The sequence below is a fragment of the Oncorhynchus mykiss genome, chromosome 22 (genome assembly GCF_013265735.2).
Source record: "Oncorhynchus mykiss isolate Arlee chromosome 22, USDA_OmykA_1.1, whole genome shotgun sequence".
NCBI lineage: Eukaryota > Metazoa > Chordata > Actinopteri > Salmoniformes > Salmonidae > Oncorhynchus > Oncorhynchus mykiss.
Genome location: NC_048586.1, coordinates 4,275,849 through 4,296,659, shown reverse-complemented (window position 1 = coordinate 4,296,659; position 20,811 = coordinate 4,275,849). Strand labels below are relative to the sequence as shown.

Genomic DNA, 20,811 nt, shown 5'->3' with positions numbered 1-20,811 from the left:
AATAATAATAATATATGTTTGTATTCGTTGACAATATAATGCAGGCATCGTAAATAGAATCAGTAGGCTAAACGGAGATAAATGTGTGCCTCCAAATATGGCAAAGCAACACTTGTTATCGGGAAAGTAATTTTACTCAGTTACAATAGGCCACATAACCATTCAGCTGGCTACAGTATTAGGTGAATGACTCTTCTGACTTTTCTCGGATACTCATTGCAACGCTACTGAAATAAAATACCATATTAAGAACTACTGAGACAGACGGGGTGGGAGGGGTGTTGAAAATGTTTGAGATATATAGAGAAGGGGGAATATGATTCGTGCCCCTTTAAGGATGTTTCGCCGCTAAACTATGGCAACATGAGCTCTGCTGCATATAGAACATCACTCTTCGATTTGCACTGGTGTATTCCGATACCCTCGAGCTTGTTGTTGATTGGGCACCACATGTGGATACTCCACGTCAATTGGACTGCACTCACTAATTTTCAAACGTTTAGAAAAAAAAGAAACACTTTGAAGTTTCACAATTAAGATTGTGCTGATGAAGAGAACACCACAGTTTGAAATGCATGTCAGATGAAAAGACTGACATTTCCAAATAGGCTATGTCACAATAGTTGTTGTTGTTTTACATTACATTTACAACATTACATTACTTTCCGATATGATATTTTCATCCTAAATATTAATATTTCACTATCTAAATAAATTATGTTGTTTCCATTAAACAGGTCTACAATTAATATATAGTTATAGGCCATTTTAATCAAATTAATTATATAGAGCACATTTAGTGTGGTTTGGTAACCTCTAAAACAGCCATGGTGCCCTCTCACCTGTATCACCTAGTAGTTGTTGCTCTCTGTTGAACCATGGACACAAACTGAAATAGGCCTATGATGTAGCCTATGATTGAAGATATCAACCAATATCGCCATGATTTGAATAATGGGTTGTGATGGGTATTCATCCCAAAATAAGTTAATGCTATGGTTACGGAGACCAAGTAGGATTTATTTAGTTATTGACCACACATGAACAGCCCTGTACAAGTCAAATTATTCTATATGGAGACATTAACGAGGCCCTCGATTCTGAACACAGATTTGTGTCATGAGGAGGATTTACGTCCTTTAAATGTACGTCCATTAACAACAAAGGGCACAGTTCATCGCACGAGGGAAAGTCGCTCAGCCCGCGCGCGTCAGCCGCTGCGAGACGGGTTTTGTGATAAATGGAAAGATATCAAAACACGTCATTAGAGAGCACAGCTTTACCGAGTGCTTTCACACTGCCGGGGCGCTCGGGGTAGAATACCCCAGAGACAGCTCTCTTCTCTCGGCCTTTTGTGTTTCTGAGCTGGACCGATGCATGCGTTTTAGATAATGTTCAGCTATTATAGCCTACATGTATTTCCATGAAAATCCTAGATATAAATCAGGGAACATTTTCCACCACTTGCAGCCTAATTGTATTGATTATCAATGTATTTTATTTTAGGATAAGTCCAGTTTAACATTTAGAGCACTCCCAGAGGTGTTTGAATGATATGAATTATGAACAAAATCTGTAGGCCTACTTGTCACATTCACTGAGATTTGTTCTATTGGATTAGCAGTATATGCCCCTATATTATAGCGTACATTTATGGTGTAATGTTAGTCTACTTTCTATCATATTTGTATGCAAACAAAAAAACATATAATAGATGCATTTAATCGTGAGTATGTACTCACTAGTTATGAGATAAAAACGTCATAAACCGGTATTGGTCACTTATCGTCAGATTATTATTAAGGAAATTATATTTAGAATAATTGCCATCCCATTTATTGGCAATATTTCAAAGTAATTTACATTCTCAGAAAATGTGTGGACTGTGGCCTCTTTCCAAGTATTGTCACACGATTCACACCTGCAAAACTAAAATAATTAGGCTTCATACTTAGTTAAGCTAATTCTCCCTCTCAAGAAATGACATGCGTAGCCTAATTGTACTCGAATCATACACCACCGTTATAGACATTATCTGACAGGTTAAATCATCACTAGCCTATTGCAAATGTTTTCCACTTTAAAAAAAACAACAACACTAAAATGTAATATTTTCTCATTGTAGGGCGAGTTGTTTATATCGGATTATGTTGTGAGACCACCTATGTGCTTTAAATTCTTAGTTGTCAACTCAAACGAATAGCAACACCAGGAGGAGCAAACCCAGCCACTCCATATTCATATCTCGAAATCACGTTAATGAAATTATCGCCGAATGAATTAATAGCCTACAGATTTCCCACTCATTTCACCATAAGGTACCGTAGGCATTTTAATGACCCCTAATTCAATTAACTGCCTCCGTCGAAGCATTGATTTCTGGAGAAGCTGCTGAAAGTTGAATTCAGATAAGTCGAGCAGCCCGTAATTGCCCAAGACGCAGAGGTGGGGGCTGGGCTGAGGTGGCGGTGTATAAATAGTGTGCTCTCAAAAACACAGTCATAACAGCAGGAGTGATCTCACCTCTTCTCCACCCCCAATATCGCTTCTTTTTACGACCGAGCGCTGCGTCTTGAGCTGACAACTAACGTTAAATCGGTCATTTTAAAGTGGGGTTCCGTGCTCAGGACCACTGAACGGCCATGGAAGAACTTACGGCGTTCGTCTCGAAATCTTTCGAGCAGAAAACCAAGGAGAGCAGTAAGGAGAGTATCACGTACAGGGAAGTTTTGGAGAGTGGCTTGGCGCGGGCGAGGGAGCTGGGGAACTCGGAGACAAGTCTACAGGACATAACGGAAGGCAGCAACCACTGTCCGGTACATCTATTCAAGGAGCACGTAGAGCTAGAGAAAGAAAAACTGAAGGAGTTTAACGTTTCACGGGCCACGGAAGGTACGTTTCTATCCACCCGTTCGAGTTGTGTCCTAGATGCATTGCATTTTTTCACGAACCAAGCCCTTGGTTTTCACGATTACTTTCGGTGCACCGATTGTAAAAGTACAAAAATATGTGGTGGCCAAAACATTTACAACGTCAAAAACTATAACAAAAACATTTAAATTATTGCAGTTACTGTTTATTTATTTTTTATCGTAAGCTCACGTCGTTATAATGTGCAGATACTTGGAAATACTGTTCTCTATAGTAGGCCCACTGTTATGTGTTTTGCAGTGAAAAGCAGTGGTCCAAACTAATGAATCCTAGGCTACATAATCAATCTTCTCTCACTCCTGTTCATCACTATATTTATTAACACATCAATCATATAGTTGCATAATATCGTATTGATGGCGATGATATGCATAATGATAGGCTTAATTCTATGTTTCCACTGTACAATTAATAGGAGTGGTACTTGCATTCTGCCCGTCAGCATACCGTAGCTTATTCTTTGTTTTTTAAACTTTCATTAATTGGACCATAAATTATTTTGACAGTGTTAGCCTATATGAAGTGTTTCTTGCTCGCATTTTCATGACATAACAGGAAGTAAAAACTTCATACGCAAAATGAACCCGTGCACCTCGAAGTTGGATGTACGCTCCTGCCCTGTAATAGCAGTGTTAGGACGTTTACGTTGTTGAATAGCACACAATAGCTCCGTCTAATGATGACGGAAAACAATTGTTAGATGATAGTAATAATGACGTTTCAAGATTTTAGCCCCGGTAATAACATTTTGAGAATCTTAAACATATTATATGTGCCTATCTGAAAATAACTGTCTTTTACGCAACCTTGTGAAATATTTCAGCTATTTATTACGTTTATAACGATCAACTACGGTGGAGCTATTTTGCTGTATGATAGGCTTATTATACCGACCATTGAAATAACCCGATAAATAACCTGTATATAGGCTTACTCTTTTATATCTAAAGGTTTTACAATTTACTGTATTTGATAAAACAATTGACAATATAAAACGCGTATAGTGTTCCAAAATAAAAGTCACATTAATAAACTACAATTGTTTGGTATCACCGTGCACAGTTTCAGATTGTCCAGTGGAAATTTGGGGCGTTTTCAGAAGGTCATTCCTTCCAATGAAGGATCCATGTGCAGACTGTAGGCAAATAGCACTAAGGAAATGAATGATAAGGCCTAATTGTGACAGGATTTTATGGTCGAATATTTCTATATGTATGTGTGTGAATAACTGTCATTATAGTAAACACACAGTGCATTGACCTGCATTTTTGGTCTTGTAAGTTTGCAGGCCTGTATTTTGACCAATAGAGATCGAACTTGTTTATCATGTTCTGTCTGTGTGTGTGTGTGTGTGTGTGTGTGTGTGTGTGTGTGTGTGTGTGTGTGTGTGTGTGTGTGTGTGTGTGTGTGTGTGTGTGTGTGTGTGTGTGTGTGTGTGTGTGTGTGTGTGTGTGTGTGTGTGTGTGTGTGTGTGTGTGTGTGTGTGTGTGTGTGTGTGTGTGTGTGTGTGCGTGTGTGTGTGTGTGTGTTTGTAAAGCCAAGCTGTAGTTGCAGGTGTTTGAGAGTTTTTTGTGTTTAATCTAGAGGTGTACTGTATTTTAAAACGTGTGTTCACGCAGGGATATATGAGTGTAAAGAGAAGAAGGAGGACGTAAAGTCTGAGGACGAGGACGCACAGAGCAAACTGAAGCAGCGGCGGAGCAGGACAAACTTTACTCTGGAACAGCTCAATGAGCTGGAGCGCCTGTTCGACGAGACGCACTACCCCGACGCATTCATGCGGGAAGAGCTGAGCCAGAGGCTGGGACTGTCAGAGGCGAGAGTGCAGGTAACTCCCGGTCTCCATCAACTAAAAGTGAAAAGCATAACCCTAAAGGGTTTGGACAAAACTAGATAGGGCTGTCCTTTAGATGCATACGTTTTTATTTTATTTCATTTTATAAACAACATGTGGGCCTAAATAGGTTGAGTTTTTAAGCTCAAAGCATCAAGGATTGTTCTAAAAAGAACGTGTGAGAGGTTGCCAGATTGAGACATCCAGTGACAGAGGCTGGGGTCATAGTGGGTGACGCAAGAAGATTACTGTAATTCGTGGTGCGGAATTACATGGATAAAATGGATGTGCGGCCTAGATCAGTAATGATATATGCTCACAAATGAAACACGTCTCAGAAGGCTATAGAGTCAACACTTGCAAGGCAATAACCTACAAACCGTATTGATAAGCTGCCTTTAAAAACTACTATATTTTTTAGATAGCCTACATTTTCTAAAACAAATGATGGTGTCCTATTGCCAAAATGAAATATTTTGAGATAAATCAGGTTTGGGTTTGAATCGCCTTAAAAAAAAAACACGTTTAGGTGCAAATCAGGTTTGGGTTTGAATCGCCTTAAAAAAAAAACACGTTTAGGTGCACGCTTTGGCATTTATCTCTTCTATTATGTGCACGTGTAAAAACAAATACTAACTATTCAGGGATGATTTAAAACAGTAGCGTCAAAATGAGATAGCGTTGAGGCTTACGTTTGAATATAATTTATTCACCCGTTTGATAGAACATCACTGGTTATGTTTAATTTTCATGAGCTATGTAGACTTACCATTATTTCGGTCCGCCCTGCCTGTTGTCAAGGCTCAGTTATACGGAGATGTTACACACTCCAGAGAACGTGTTGAGTGAGCTGTTTTTATGATGCAATGAGACAAACATATTATGAAATATTAGATGCAACAAACTGTGCAGATATGACTGTGTCGACATGGTGAAAGCCACACGAGTTTATTTATTGGATCGATATTACACAGATTGACCTCACGACCTCGGTGAGATTTGTTTGCCAATATTTTTAAATTACCTTTAGGTATCAAGTGCAATAATAGTGCAACAAGAACACTACTACTACTACTACTGCTACTACTAGTAGTAGTACTACCTCTACTGCTGCTGCTAATAATAATAATACTGCAAGCCTACTGGTTACTGTTTATTTTTTAATGATTGTTTTTGCAATTAAACACTATCCATTATCCATTATCAAATAAATGTATATCATTATAACATTGGTCTTATTTTTTTGACATGACTAAAATACTGTTGCTTTTCAACAAATAAAATGACGCCTATAACCTTTGCCACATCAATAGTGGCTCAAGTGATGCATTTGAACCCTTCTCCTCTCTCCTGGCCGATTATTGTAGAAGAAAAATAGCTCGTGCGCTTCGGAAAGATCTTACCACATCATAAAAATTAATGAAGAGATTGTACGAGTGCTTCAGGGGACACCGTCGTATGCCAGTCACCTCATTTCCCCCCGCGTTGTCTTTGTAATATCTGCCATTGGCTTGATATATTGTTCCCATAAAAATGGATTAGAAATAATTCAATTCTGCTGGAACTCAGTCGGTGGCACACCTCGTGTTCCGAGATCTAATCGGAGTACTAAGTAGCCTAATATTAGAAGTCTGCACCGTGTGACAGCTTGCAAGCGCGACACAAAAAAAAAGTCATTTTAAACATGGATAAAATCAAATTGTGTTAAGACAGGAGGAAAGCATTTACCTGTTAAATCGCAATGGGAGAAATATTTACTCAATATTTACAACAATAACGCGTATAGACTGAAATGGGCCGTGAGGGTTAAAATCACACACCATTAAAATCCATGTCGCAGCCGACCGTTTTTCGATTTGAAACCCCCAAATCTATCATAAGTAAATTGTAAGGCATGTGGTAGATAGAAGGGTATTAACCTGCACTTAGGCGTCGGAACAGAAGCCCCACGTCGCGCGCAGCTGAGGAATCTAATTGAAAGTTATGAGAGCTTGGTGAGGAGCGTGCAGTAATTCTATTACGACTAATATATCTGGGTTTCTGGTACAGAGCTAAATTAAATGTCATTATTCACTGTCTCTAATAAAAATCTAAAGGAAACGAGATTAGGGCGTTTGTATAGCGCATCATTGAGTGGTCCTTAATGAAGAAATAACTGTCGCAACCAGTGTAGTTCACTTTACTTAGCATTCTGGCACGCAATATATATAGCCTTAATATATATATATATATATATATATATATATATATATATATATATATATATATATATATATATATATATATATATATATATATATATATATATATTATATGTATATGTATATGTATGTGGATATGTTTTTATTTTGTGTCAGTACAGACCTTTAAGAGACAACAACATCAGTGATTAAAAAGTAAAATAATTAAATACACCTCGTGATATAACCTAAAACAATTAAATAATAAAATGAGTAAATAATGATATAGCCATATAGGCTTAATAATAATAACAATAATAATAGGAAACAGGGTAATAATAGACCAATAATAGCCTACTCATAAATAATTATCTTCTAAAAACTACATTAAACGAACATTTGTTTCCAATATGCTATGTGATGGAGGGAGAGTTTGGGGTAAATAATCTGTGGACATGCTATGTCAATAATGCATACTTTATCGACAAAACGTATTATTCCAGTCCAATCCACACTCGTTAAAATGGTTGCAGCACCTTGAGTAATTAAGGTGCCCTTTGTGGTTCTCTCGTCGCTAATTCGTCTACTGTAAATGATAATCATTACTGGGGTCGGAGGGGAGAGGAGATAATGGATTCGTGGAGGGAAATTAGGTTGATGATAATTAATAATAGGCTATGCTGCTTCTGTAACCTGGAGAGCAAAAGGGCCTAGTAGATTAGACGGAGTCAAGTGACCTTTTTGGCCCCGTTTTTTAAGCACATAGGCCTACGTAAATTGGAGTAGGCCTATCAATAAATATTGTTAAACTATACATTTTGTGACGATATGCTGTATATTATTTTAGACTATTATAGATAATATATTCGATCTTATATTATTTATAATTGTGTAGGCAATTATTTCAGTTGTAATTCATCATTAAAACAGTATAGGTTTATAGGCTACTTTTATGAGCATTAATGTCATCATCGACATTCTCGGTGTTTGGGAGTGTTGGGGAGTACATTAACTGCATTTTACAGTAGCTTGGTGGTAGTTGAACTAAATTCAAATAAATGTAGCGTTTTCAGTAGCTAACGTTTTTGTCATGTTTATTTGACATTTATTTAACTAGGCAGGTCAGTTAAGAACAAATTCTTAATATATTTTTAATGACGGCTAGGAACAGTGGGTTAAATTATCTGTCTTGTTCAGGGGCAGAACGACAGATTTTCACCTTGTCAGCTCGGGGATTCGATCTTCCATCCTTTCGGTTACGAGTCCAACGCTCTAATGTCGCGGTATAACTAACTAGGCTACTAGAACTACACTACTTTTTTTTGTTGAAAAATGCAATAAAATATGGGTGAAGTAGGCAATAATTTCCTTTCTTTTTCGGCATCACACCTGCTTCATTTTCACTTAAAACATTGTGTTTGTGTTTAATAGGCTAAGTTACACTTTATGGTAACATATGCCCCATACCTGTTATGTTCTTGCAATTTGTACTCTATAACATTTCAGATGTACATATGATGACTTTCCCAAAGAAGTTTGGATGTGGTGAACTACTTTTCCAAAGTAACTTTAGTCAATGAAACTATCATTTTCTTAGTGTAGCTTAACTTCTTCCAGTGTGAAGTAATTGGTAGCTTGGTAAAAAATATATTTTCAGAGTAGCTTCCCCAACATGCATATTCTACAATACACTCATTCACTGTTTAAAATTGTGGTTTCCAGGTTTGGTTTCAAAACAGAAGAGCGAAATGTCGAAAACAAGAAAACCAGATGCATAAAGGTAATTTATTATCCATCTACTTGTACTTTTTATGATTTATGTTGCAACGATTATTACACTTGTCATTTTACACTTGCAGATGTTTACTAAATTGTTTGCTAGTATGTTACATCACACATTTCTTACAATAATTATGTAGGCCTATGCTCTAGCTTGTCAAGTTAATCAACCTTCATGTGCATGTACTGTAATATGTTTGATTAATCACTTGTAAGATGTCATCTTGTAACCTTTGACCAACCATATCAGCCTTACACTCAAACTTATAACTGTCTCACTGTCTGACAGACACCTCTTCATACTTTCCAGGTGTCACTCTGGGAATTGCCAGTCATCTGGATGCCTGCAGAGTAGCGCCGTATGTCAACATGGGAGCGCTACGGATGCCTTTTCAACAGGCATGTTGTTTTCTCTTTTTCATGACCTGAATCCTATGTGAAATATTTACTGATGAAATGCAGGCATGCAAGTGAGTGATTGTGCACACGTAAAAGTTAATATTCAACATCAATTAACCTCTGAAAGTCTGAGCCATTGGGGGGGGATTCTATTAAACTAACATGTGGAATTGTTTTAAGAAGGTCGTTTGGAATTTTAGGACCCCTTTAGATATATAAAAACAAATCTATATTTTTGTTTTGATAAAATAGAGAATTTGGCCTTTACTACTATAGCCCATAGAAACACATTGAATAACACATTCATAAATGGCAACAAAAGACAGTAAAAAAAAATCGTAAAGAATAAGGTTTGGAAGTGGAGATATAACCCCCTGTTTTGTTGGCACAAAACTACCTCCATACTTCCATTCAGTTTTTTAATCTGGTACTGGTGACCTTCTGACGAGTCCCATGACACTTGTGGGGGTCGTAGGGCAAAACGGAGAACACCATCGTGTTCGTGAGCGTTTCACCTTTCTGCTACAGACATTTTTAGGATGTGTCATGGTCTGACAAACACCGCTGTAGCTCAGCCACCTATCACCGCAGATGCGGAAGGGCGACATAGGCGCATGTGGTGGATTGAGACGCAGCCCATGCAAAAAACAGATATCTCTATCTTAAAGTGACGGATTTTGATGACTAATTATTTTATTATGTTACTTAGATTGACGCATGGGTGCGTCAACAGACTCTTAAGGAGGTTAACTGACAAACAGCCGTAGTTTCTAAATGTGTTAGCATGGTTGAAAGATTTGATGCAGTCATATAAATGCACACTACTTTTATTGTAGTCCCCAACCACACTTCACAATCATCTCCGAATCTGTGAGAGATATTGGAGAGAGGTGCATATGCCCTTATTATACTAAAAATAGACCCCTATCGTCCGAGGTTGTAGTTTACAAAGGCTGTTGTGAATGAGAACTCTATGGAGCTGGAGAGTGGTGTGTGAGAGTCAACTCAACCTCAGAACACCTTTCACCTTTGGGGTGCGTTAAGAGCGGGATGTGTGTTTGTGTTTGTTAGAGAGACATTTGATCTGGTGAGGTCTGTTTTTGCGGCCTGGCCGTTGAGTTGTCTGTTCACCCCTGTGAAAAGCTTGGGCCTAATTAAGCCAACACTTGCGCAACGCAAGCACATAAAAGAGATGATGAAAGCACCGACTGGAGAAGGCTCTGATGGATATTGGTGGTGAGCTGCATTGGCAGGGAGGAAGGCATGAGGCCTGCATACTGAGAGAAGAGCCCTACCTCTACAGGCCTGAGACAGACAAGCACAGGGCAGGCTGTAACACACTTATACAAGCACACATGTACCCCTGCACGCATACGCACGTACACATGTACCCCTGCATGTATACGCACGTACACATGTACCCCTGCATGTATACGCACGCACACATGTACCCCTGCATGTATACGCATGTACACATGTACCCCTGCATATACGCATGTACACATGTTCACACAAATGCACATGCATTCAGACTTGCACACACACAGAAACACACACACACACATATATTGACCAGCTGTTGTGCTGGGGACTGGGTAGCGCCTGTAGCAGCTCATGCCCTGTTCCATTTCACTGATCCTCCCAGCAAACTTAACAACAACACGCTGAGAGATTCCCTCTCAAAGAGGGGTTCCCTTCTGTGTTTCACTGACAGTCTGCATTCATACATTTGGAACAAGGCTCTTTGTTTGAGTGTTAGCTGTTATTATGAAAGTCAGTATCCATCTATCTGGAATCAGGCCTATTTTTTTGAGTGTTTGGTAAGAGTGACAGTTGGTGGGAAAGAAAATATGGAGGAAGGCCTACTGGTCATTTATGCGTTGGCTTGTGTCTGTGGCTCGTGTCAATGCAATTGAGTGCAAGTACAAATACTGGTCAGCAATACGTAATGAAACAACGTCCAAGAAAGCACATTTTGCGTTTTATTTTAGTTCTCTCTCGCAGTTAAACAACTTTAATTTCGGTCATTTTCCATGTTATTGGCTATGTCGAAATAGCGTCACATTTTAAATTGGTTGAAACATTTAGCTCTCTCTCAAAACGTTTACCATGCGTTGCATAAATGAAGTTTTATTTGGGTTGGATGAGAAAGCGCGAGGCTCTTCACTTCTCTCCTTGCTTCCTGTGGCATTTGAAACGCTTGAGAAATGGCAAGAGGCAACGTAGCTCTCCTTCTGAAGTACAGGGATTTCTCATTTTCACCTACTCCTCATAAAATAATTGCCAAGAATGTGCAAACTGATACTCTATGGTCCTTATGACTTTCACTTTCCCTTTGCTCAGGAATATGTCTGGATAAATATTTATAACTCTAAATACGTTAATATTTTTTTGCGTGAATTTATATTTATTTATGCAATTGAATCCGTAATCAGGATAACAAGACGTTGCATATTTCCAAGGGTATGAAGGAGATCTCACTGTGAATGAAACAAATCTGTTCAGGGTCTTAGAAAGACTTTGATTTCTAGGCTGTTAAACTGGACGTGGTGTCTGTGAAGTTATGTATGATTCATTAACTTTAAGAATAGCTGACATGAAAAAAGGGGAAAGGCTCAGAGTGCAGTTCCTAACATTTTTCTGAGAAAACACACAGTAAGCAACAGCTTTGAGGGGGTAGAACTTGAAGGGGAATTAAATAGTGTCAAACTGTGAAACCTAAACCCTTGGCTCTTCTCTCACACACGCGCACACACGCACACGCGCACGCACACACACACACACACACACACACACACACACACACACACACACACACACACACACACACACACACACACACACACACACACACACACACACACACACACACACACACACACACACACACACACACACAGAGCCTGAGGGGCTGGGAGGGTCTCACTAACCCAGGGATTGTTTTTCGTTGTCCGGCAGGTCCAGGCCCAGCTCCAGTTGGAGGGCGTGGCTCACTCCCACCATCACCTGCACCCTCACCTGGCGGCGCATGCACCCTACCTGATGTTCCCGCCCCCGCCCTTTGGACTACCAATCGCCTCTCTCGCGGACTCAGCCTCTGCAGCGGCGGCCGTGGCGGCGGCTGCCAAGAGCAACAGCAAGAACTCTAGCATCGCTGACCTCCGACTCAAGGCAAGAAAACATGCCGAGGCGCTGGGTCTCTGACCCCATCGGGCTTCCCCTCCGCTCGCCCCACGCCCTCATAATCACCTGCTTCTCATACAAGACTGAGCCCTGTGATCGGGTCTGACACTTACAGCTTAAACAAAACAACATTAAAAAAAAAAAACACTGAGAGGGAGAATGAAAGAGAGACAGAGAGAGAGAAAAAGAGAGACACAGAGGGAGAGGGAGATGGGGAGAGAATGAGTGGAGGAAGAAGAGGAGGAGAAAGAAGGAGGGGAGCAAGAAAATTGTCACAAAACCAGCTGCCAAAACACCCATTTGTAGAGAGAACGGTAATTAAATACCAATGAAATCACCTTTTACTTTTCGCCCAACAGGCAGGACTTCTGCGGGGCCAGTGGCTCAGTCCACTCCAGGCACACATCACAAGTCCAGGACCGTACAAACACATGTGGATGTCTGTCTGAGCCGAGGGCCGGGCCGGGAGACTTTAGAACAAAGCAAACTGGCAAAGCAGGCAAGCAGGGCCAAATACTAGAGCCTCACTGATGCCGATGCCGTCACGTTGACTTTACAGACTATTGTGTGTTTGGGAAAAGACACTTACACCACGAGGCATCGGACTAAACATTACACACAAAAAAAGACAAAAATTAAGAAAAAAAGAGAAAAGAAATGGCCATGTTCTCTGTGTAACCACTGTGTTGTTTCCTGCCGCTGCCCAGTGCATGAGTTCTATTGGAAGACTGCAGACTTATCACGGAGGCTGGCCATGTTGTATCCGACCTAACACCCCAACTCTGTTGTATCACTGCCATTCAAAATTCCCACTATATATACTCTCATCCACAAAGTCAAAGATCATTGGGGGTTTGATTTCCTTGAAACTGTGGACTGACAGGAATAGGCTAATCTAATCCCTTACTTTCTGCTTTTGGATGATCGAAAGTGTAAATGTGTTTTGCTGGGAATGAGTCCAAAAATATGTTTTTTTTGCTGTTCTCCTCACATTGTTCTCTCTCTCTCTAGCTTTCTTTCTTTCTGTTTATCGTGATGTTTCTTGGGAATAGAAGTGAAGATATTCTTTGCACTTCAGGTCTTGTATGTGGGAGTTTACAAACAGCACTACAAGCAGATACTACTTTACTAAATGAGGGTGGGGAAAGGAACCGATTTGGGTTTTATCATGTCATCAAAAAGAGACGTTCACAAAACGTTTAGAAGGATAAAGGGTATAACTGCAATTTTTTGTAATTTTGAAAATATGAAGGAAGCATCAGTTAAACTGAAATGCAATTGTGCGCAGTTTAAGTGCAATACTGTAAATATGAAGAAAAAAAAAGAGAGAAAAAAAGCAGTTAATTGTTAGAGATAAACAAATGATTTGCAGTGATTTGTTTCAGGCACTGATAAATCCGTGTGTTGAATTTCTTTGCCAAACAGACCCGTTTTTTTCCTAAAGCATTGTATATTATGTTATGTTGCGAACTCATCCTCAATCATGTGCCATAAGCCCAGAAATGCAATGGTTTTCAAACATAGTTTTGTACACATCAGGAAACTATAATAACTTGTTGAGGTAGACATGAGCACCTGGGTTTGATGCTGAAATTAATAACTGAAACTAGGATCTGAAATAATTTAGCATAATCTATTGCATTAACATGAGACAAAGCATTGTGTCAAATTCCACCAAAGATTCTAACAAATGTTACAATTGATGTTATAGGAAAAATAAAACCATGGCAGTGTTGTAGAGACAGTTTAGGCCTGTACATGTTAAACTTGCATTTATTTGCATGTTCATGTTGCAATTTCATGGTTTAACAACCCACATAAATAATGCCTACTAGCAAGTATTATATTTGGAACATTTGCAAATTCAGAGGATAATGTTTTGTGTGATTGAGAAGCAGATCCTAGTAAGGTCTACCTCAAACAATGTTTCACCAACACATTCTCCGTTCTCAAACCACCATTTACAGTTATTTAGCAATGTCTCCATTTTCAATTAAACACATGGGTACTTTTATTTATTATTTTTGTCTGAAAGTTTATACAATTAAAAAATAGTTGAAATACAAGTGTACATTTTGACATGGCTTTGCATTTATTTTTATATGTTTTTTAAGTGTTACATTTGCAAAACGGGAGATGCGTGGCTGTTGTGCATTGTTTGCCTAAAATGTAGCGTGTCACAGCGTTTACAAACATTTCAGGGATGGTTGAATTTGATTAAGCTCCATTGAATTTGTTATGCCTACCACAAGTATTATCATTTCATATGCAAGCATGCCTAAACATGAGTCACTATACAGTTTGTATTTTTTTTCCTTTTGATTCACAAAATATGAATGTACAAGTAAACTATCAATAAAGTTATAAATATTTGTACTGAAGTTTTAAGATACTTTAAAAACTCCTTTCAAGACTAATCAAAACAATATTTATGTATTATTCTGTGAGGGATTTTGGGCCATAGAATGGTAACATTTATCATTCTACTTTTTTAGTCCTTTATTAGATTCTCATATATTGAGTGACTTATAGGCCTAATCACACAAGAGGCTAAACAACATATCAAACAGAGACATTATTATCGTCATCAAAACATTCCGGAAGTGAATACCGTAGTACACATTAATAGTGAATTATGTACCAGATCCTCTGACTTCAAGCATTAGACAGGTACTTTATGAGCTGATGTAGATTAATGCTGTACGCACATCGTGACAGGTTGGAGCCGATGCTCAGCGTTTATCTCAGGTCGAACCTTCCGATAAATATCAATACCATTCCGCCCCTGACATTTACGCAGTTTCCATGTCAGCCTTCAGAGCTCATCAGATACCAATCTTAGCCCACACTAGCGGAGACAATTGAGCTGCTATGAAATCCAGATGCATGCCGGCACCATCGCCCTGAATATGGAAACGAACATGTATAAAGCCCTCTGTTCAACTGATAGAGAGAGTACTGAGATGGAACGTGAAACTGTAACTTTGTCAGATAAAAGCAAGATGGCTGTAATTGGAGTAAGAGGGAGGCCTGTAGAAGGAGAATAGGAAAATGATTGAGAGCAATGAGATTGGGAGAATATCTGAGGGACATGTAAACCTTCTGCTTTGAGCAAGTGGTTTTATTTCCAAAAAGCAATCTTCCTGCTCGTCTCAATGGCAATGATGAACTTTGAACAGATCTCATGAGAAGGTCAATAGTCATGTCCATATGTATGCATACATCTGCATCTAGAAAGATTATAGCCCTTAGCTCCCCACCATTTCCCCAACTTCCACTTGTTTCACCGGCACATACTACATTTTGCACGTTCATAATGGTCGGCCTCTTTTTTCAAGTGCATTAACTTCCTCTGGGAAGCCCAAATCCAGATGTGTGTACACAAAGTAATTACATCATGCAGTATAGTGCTTTATTGTCTGAACCCCATGCAGGAATTAGCCCAAATGGCGTCCTGTTGTGCCCAGTACCCCATAGAAGGTCGCTGCACATTTAATTTGTACCTCTGTGCTCATATATCAAGATTGAGTGATATAGTCGCAGACTGATCGGCCCAGATTTACCCACTGACCTCTCTGGTTGGGGCCTGCTGGGCCAGGTTTGGAAATAACAGCATCCTTTTATGTGTACTAATAATTAGCTAGGCACACACAGCCATCCATCAACCAGCAATGAGCCATGGCTGCTTTGTCAACATGTGCAGGCACATAAAGCTGTTTATTTTGGCCACAAGTCACAAATAAAATAATAATAAATGGGTAGGGTGTGTGTATGTGCTTGTGTGTGTGGGGGGGATCTAATGTCTAGGTTGTGCAATGTGCTACATTTAAGCAATTTTAGAGGGTATTACAAATGGATGGACCACTGATGTCTTCCCTTCCCTTGCAATGTACCGTTAGCATGAAGGTTTTTTGAGATTTTATTCAAATAGAAACATATTCATCTTTACGTAATGAATATCAATGACCCATTTCTTAAATTATTGTGACCTACAAGTATATTATGGGAATCATATCTAAAAGAACAAAAGCATAATTGTGCCTGCTTCTATAGTAGAAGTTGTTTAAAACCTCTACAAGATCGATGGGTTCCACATGGGACGGTTGAGCTAACGTAGGCTAATGCAATTAGCATGAGGTTGTAAGTAACAAGAACATTTCCCAGGACATAGAAATATCTGATATTGGCAGAAAGCTTAAATTGTTGTTAATCTAACTGCACTATATAATTTACAGTAGCTATTACAATGAAATAATACCATCCTACTGTTTGAGGAGAGTGCACAGTTATGAATTTGAAAAGTTATTAACAAACCAATTAGGCATATTTGGGCAGTCTTGAATTTTGAACAGAAATGCAATGGTTCCGTGGATCAGTCTAAAACTTTGCACATACACTGCTGCCAACTAGCGGCCAAAATGTAAATTGCGCTTTGGCTGGAATAATACATTATGGCCTTTCTCTTGCATTTCTAAGATGATGGTACAAAAAAAATACAAAAAACGCATGTTTTTTTTCTTTGTATTATCTTTTACCAGATCTAATGTGTTATTTTCTCCTACATTCATTTCACATTTGCACAAACATCAAAGTGTTTCCTTTCAAATGGTATCAAGAATATGCATATCCTTGCTTTTGGTCCTGAGCTACAAGCTACAAGTTAGATTTGGGTATGTCATTTTAGGCGAAAATTGAAAAAAAGGGTCGGATCCTTAAGAGTTTTGATTGGGTGCTCTGAAACCATTGGGATGAACCAACAATAATATTCAGAACAATCAGGGGCCGCCCACAATAATGTCTTAACACTCATTTGGAGGCCCTGATTTGTGATTGAAGTGCCCTGCACCCACGCAATTCGAACCCTGCCTGAAACAGTTTATAGCTAATATTCCCCTTCCAGAAAATGTTCACAAGCTTTCTCACTGTGCCAGAGTTCAGCCCCTACAAGAGAGGAAACCCTGAACATCCGAGGGCTGGAGCTTTTAGCTACAGAGCTACACTATACGCTAGCTACCTTGTGAGAGGTCAAGTGCTCAGGGGTCACATGCAAATTGTTTTGCTCACATTTCATTCTCATAATCCTCTTGTGAATGTCACACACAACTATGGTCTATGCTATTCGGGATCCTTGGGACATCCCTACCCCATTGATGTTTGAAATGTAAAATGGTTATGGTAAGGGATAAGGTTTGGATTAGGTAAGGGTTATGGTTATGGTTATGGTTAAGTTTAGGGTTAGAGTGAGGGTAGGTGTTAAGATTAGGTTTTAGGGTTTAGGGTTTAGGGTAGGGGACGGGACGTCCCAACAATGCCGGATAGCACTGACCACACAACTATGGTGAGACGGAATGTGTGCTCATGCTGTCTGTGGGTTGCCACTGTAGTTGCAGTGGCATAAATTGAGACAACTTAGTCTAGATAAGCTCGACATGAAAGACAGCCAAACATATTTGTTGCTATGCTACCAATGGTGTAGTGGAGGGTAAACTCTCTGTTTACGCACCATTTTGACCCAAATGTTGCTGAAAATGCAGTGAAAGTATATGGAGAGTTACTTTACTCATCGCAAACTGCGATCAGCATTTACCCACATATTTTCCCCCCACTATATCACTGTATGCTACTGGATACATAGATACGTTTTTATATTCGTAATTAAAAAAAACATTTGGTTTTCAAGGTGTTTATTCACTTTCAATCAAGTAAAAAATAAAAACGTTCTTTACATTTTATCTTCCTTAGTCTATACGTCTTGAGTCACGCCAAAAGAGAATCAAAGTAAATCAAATAATTTTCTCAGTTTCAGAAATACAATTTCTCATAAGAAACTAGCTCCCTGGTATACAGAAAATACCCGAGCTCTGAAGCAAGCTTCCAGAAAATTTGAACGGAAATGGCGCCACACCATCCTGGAAGTCTTCCGAAGAACTTGGAAAGACAGTACAGTGCAGTATCGAAGAGCCCTTACTGCTGCTCGATCATCCTATTTTTCCAACTTAATTGAGGAAAATAAGAACAATCCGAAATTCCTTTTTGATATTGTTGCAAAGCTAACTAAAAAGCAGCATTCCCCAAGAGAGGATGGCTTTCACTTCAGCAGTAATAAATTCATGAACTTCTTAGAGGAAAAGATCATGATTATTAGAAAGCAAATTACGGACTCTTCTTTAAATCTGCGTATTCCTTCAAAGCTCAGTTGTCCTTAGTCTGCACAACTCTGCCAGGACCTAGGATCAAGAGAGACACTCAAGTGTTTTAGTACTATATCTCTTGACACAATGATGAAAATAATCATGGCCTCTAAACCTTCAAGCTGCATACTGGACTCTATTCCAACTAAACTACTGAAAGAGCTGCTTCCTGTGCTTGGCCCTCCTACGTTGAACATAATAAACAGCTCTCTATCCACCGGATGTGTACCAAACTCACTAAAAGTGGCAGTAATAAAGCCTCTCTTGAAAAAGCCAAACCTTGACCCAGAAAATATAAAAAACTATCGGCCTATATCGAATCTTCCATTCCTCTCAAAATGTTTAGAAAAGGCTGTTGCCCAGCAACTCACTGCCTTCCTGAAGACAAACAATGTATACGAAATGCTTCAGTCTGGTTTTAGACCCCATCATAGCACTGAGACTGCACTTGTGAAGGTGGTAAATGACCTTTTAATGGCATCAGACCGAGGCTTTGCGTCTGTCCTCGTGCTCCTAGACCTTAGTGCTGCTTTTGATACCATCCATCACCACATTCTTTTGGAGAGATTGGAAACCCAAATTGGTCTACACGGACAAGTTCTGGCCTGGTTTAGATCTTATCTGTCGGAAAGAGATCAGTTTGTCTCTGTGAATGGTTTGTCCTCTGACAAATCAACTGTACATTTCGGTGTTCCTCAAGGTTCCGTTTTAGGACCATTATTGTTTTCACTATATATTTTACCTCTTGGGGATGTCATTCGAAAACATCACTGCTATGCGGATGACACACAGCTGTACATTTCAATGAAACATGGTGAAGCCCCAAAATTGCCCTCGCTAGAAGGAAGTGGATGGCTGCAAACTTTCTACTTTTAAACTCGGACAAAACAGAGATGCTTGTTCTAGGTCCCAAGAAACAAAGAGATCTGTTTAATCTGACAATTAATCTTAATGGTTGTACAGTCGTCTCAAATAAAACTGTGAAGGACCTCGGCGTTACTCTGGACCCTGATCTCTCTTTTGACAAACATATCAAGACTATTTCAAGGACAGCTTTTTTCCATCTATGTAACATTGCAAAAATCAGAAACTTTCTGTCCAAACATGATGCAGAAAAATGAATCCATGCTTTTGTTACTACTAGGTTAGACTACTGCAATGCTCTACTTTCCGGCTACCTAGATAAAGCACTAAAGAAACTTCAGTGCTAAATACGGCTGCTAGAATCCTGACTAGAACCCCAAAATTTGATCATATTACTCCAGTGTTAGCCTCCCTACACTGGCTTCCTGTCAAGGCAAGGGATGATTTCAAGGTTTTTACTGCTAACCCACAAAGCATTACATGGGCTTGCTCCTACCTATCTCTCTGATTTGGTTCTGCCGTACATACCTACACGTACGCTACGGTCACAAGACGCAGACCTCCTAATTGTCCCTAGAATTTCTAAGCAAACAGCTGGAGGCAGGGCTTTCTCCAATAGAGCTCAATTTTTATGGAATGGTCTGCCTACCCATGTGAGAGACGCAGACTCGGTCTCAACCTTTAAGTCTTTACTGAAGACTCATCTCTTCAGTGGGTCATATGATTGTGTGTAGTCTGGCCCAGGAGTGTGAAGGTGAACGGAAAGGCACTGGAGCAACGAACCGCCCTTGCTGTCTCTGCCTGGCCGGTTCCCTTCTTTCCACTGGGATTCTCTGCCTCTAACCCTATTACAGGGGCTGAGTCACTGGCTTACTGGTGCTCTTTAATGCCGTCCCTAGGAGGGGTGCGTCACTTGAGTGGGTTGAGTCACTGATGTGATCTTCATGTCTGGGTTGGCGCCCCCCCTTGGGTTGTTCCGTGGGCTATAGATCTTTGTGGGCTATACTCGGCATTGTCTCAGGATAGTAAGTTGGTGGTTGAAGATATCCCTCTAGTGGTGTGGGGGCTGTGCTTTGGCAAAGTGGGTGGGGTTATATCCTTCCTGTTTGGCCCTGTCCGGGGGTATCATCGGATGGGGCCACAGTGTCTCCTGACCCCTCCTCTCTCAGCCTCCAGTATTTATGCTGCAGTAGTTTATGTGTCGGGGGCTAGGGTCAGTTTGTTATATCTGGAGTACTTCTCCTGTCTTATCCGGTGTCCTGTGTGAATTTAAGTATGCTCTCTCTAATTCTCTCTTTCTCTCTTTCTTTCTCTCTCTCGGAGGACCTGAGCCCTAGGACCATGCCTCAGGACTACCTGGCATGATGACTCCTTGCTGTCCCCAGTCCACCTGTCCGTACTGCTGCTACAGTTTAAACTGTTCTGCCTGTGATTATTATTATTTGACCAT

General features: G+C 39.8%; 1 protein-coding gene across 3 annotated transcripts; it reads left to right on the top strand.

Annotated features, from left to right (window-relative positions):
• Nucleotides 1-2,500: 2,500 nt before the first annotated feature.
• shox (short stature homeobox) lies at nt 2,501-14,682 on the top strand. Of its 3 annotated transcripts, none has more exons than XM_021578647.2 (6): nt 2,501-2,892; nt 4,551-4,759; nt 8,668-8,725; nt 9,035-9,123; nt 12,082-12,294; nt 12,666-14,682. In XM_021578647.2, exons 1-6 carry the CDS (start codon nt 2,643-2,645, stop codon nt 12,753-12,755), a joined length of 909 nt encoding a protein of 302 aa, XP_021434322.1. In that variant the 5' UTR covers nt 2,501-2,642; the 3' UTR covers nt 12,756-14,682. The 3 variants fall into 3 exon arrangements, with proteins under 3 accessions (XP_021434322.1, XP_021434321.1, XP_021434323.1); XM_021578646.2 differs by having other exon boundaries at nt 9,014-9,123; XM_021578648.2 differs by having other exon boundaries at nt 9,014-9,123; nt 12,082-14,682.
• The last annotated feature ends 6,129 nt before the right edge of the window (nt 14,683-20,811 follow it).

What these genes read in the sequence shown, in the direction of transcription:
- shox (XM_021578646.2), top strand. Translation starts at nt 2,643, where the DNA reads ATGGAAGAACTTACGGCGTTCGTCTCGAAATCTTTCGAGCAGAAAACC. An exon ending in CGTTTCACGGGCCACGGAAG is followed by an intron (nt 2,893 to 4,550) that starts GTACGTTTCTAT and finishes GTGTTCACGCAG; the next exon opens with GGATATATGAGTGTAAAGAG. An exon ending in AGAAAACCAGATGCATAAAG is followed by an intron (nt 8,726 to 9,013) that starts GTAATTTATTAT and finishes ACTGTCTGACAG; the next exon opens with ACACCTCTTCATACTTTCCA.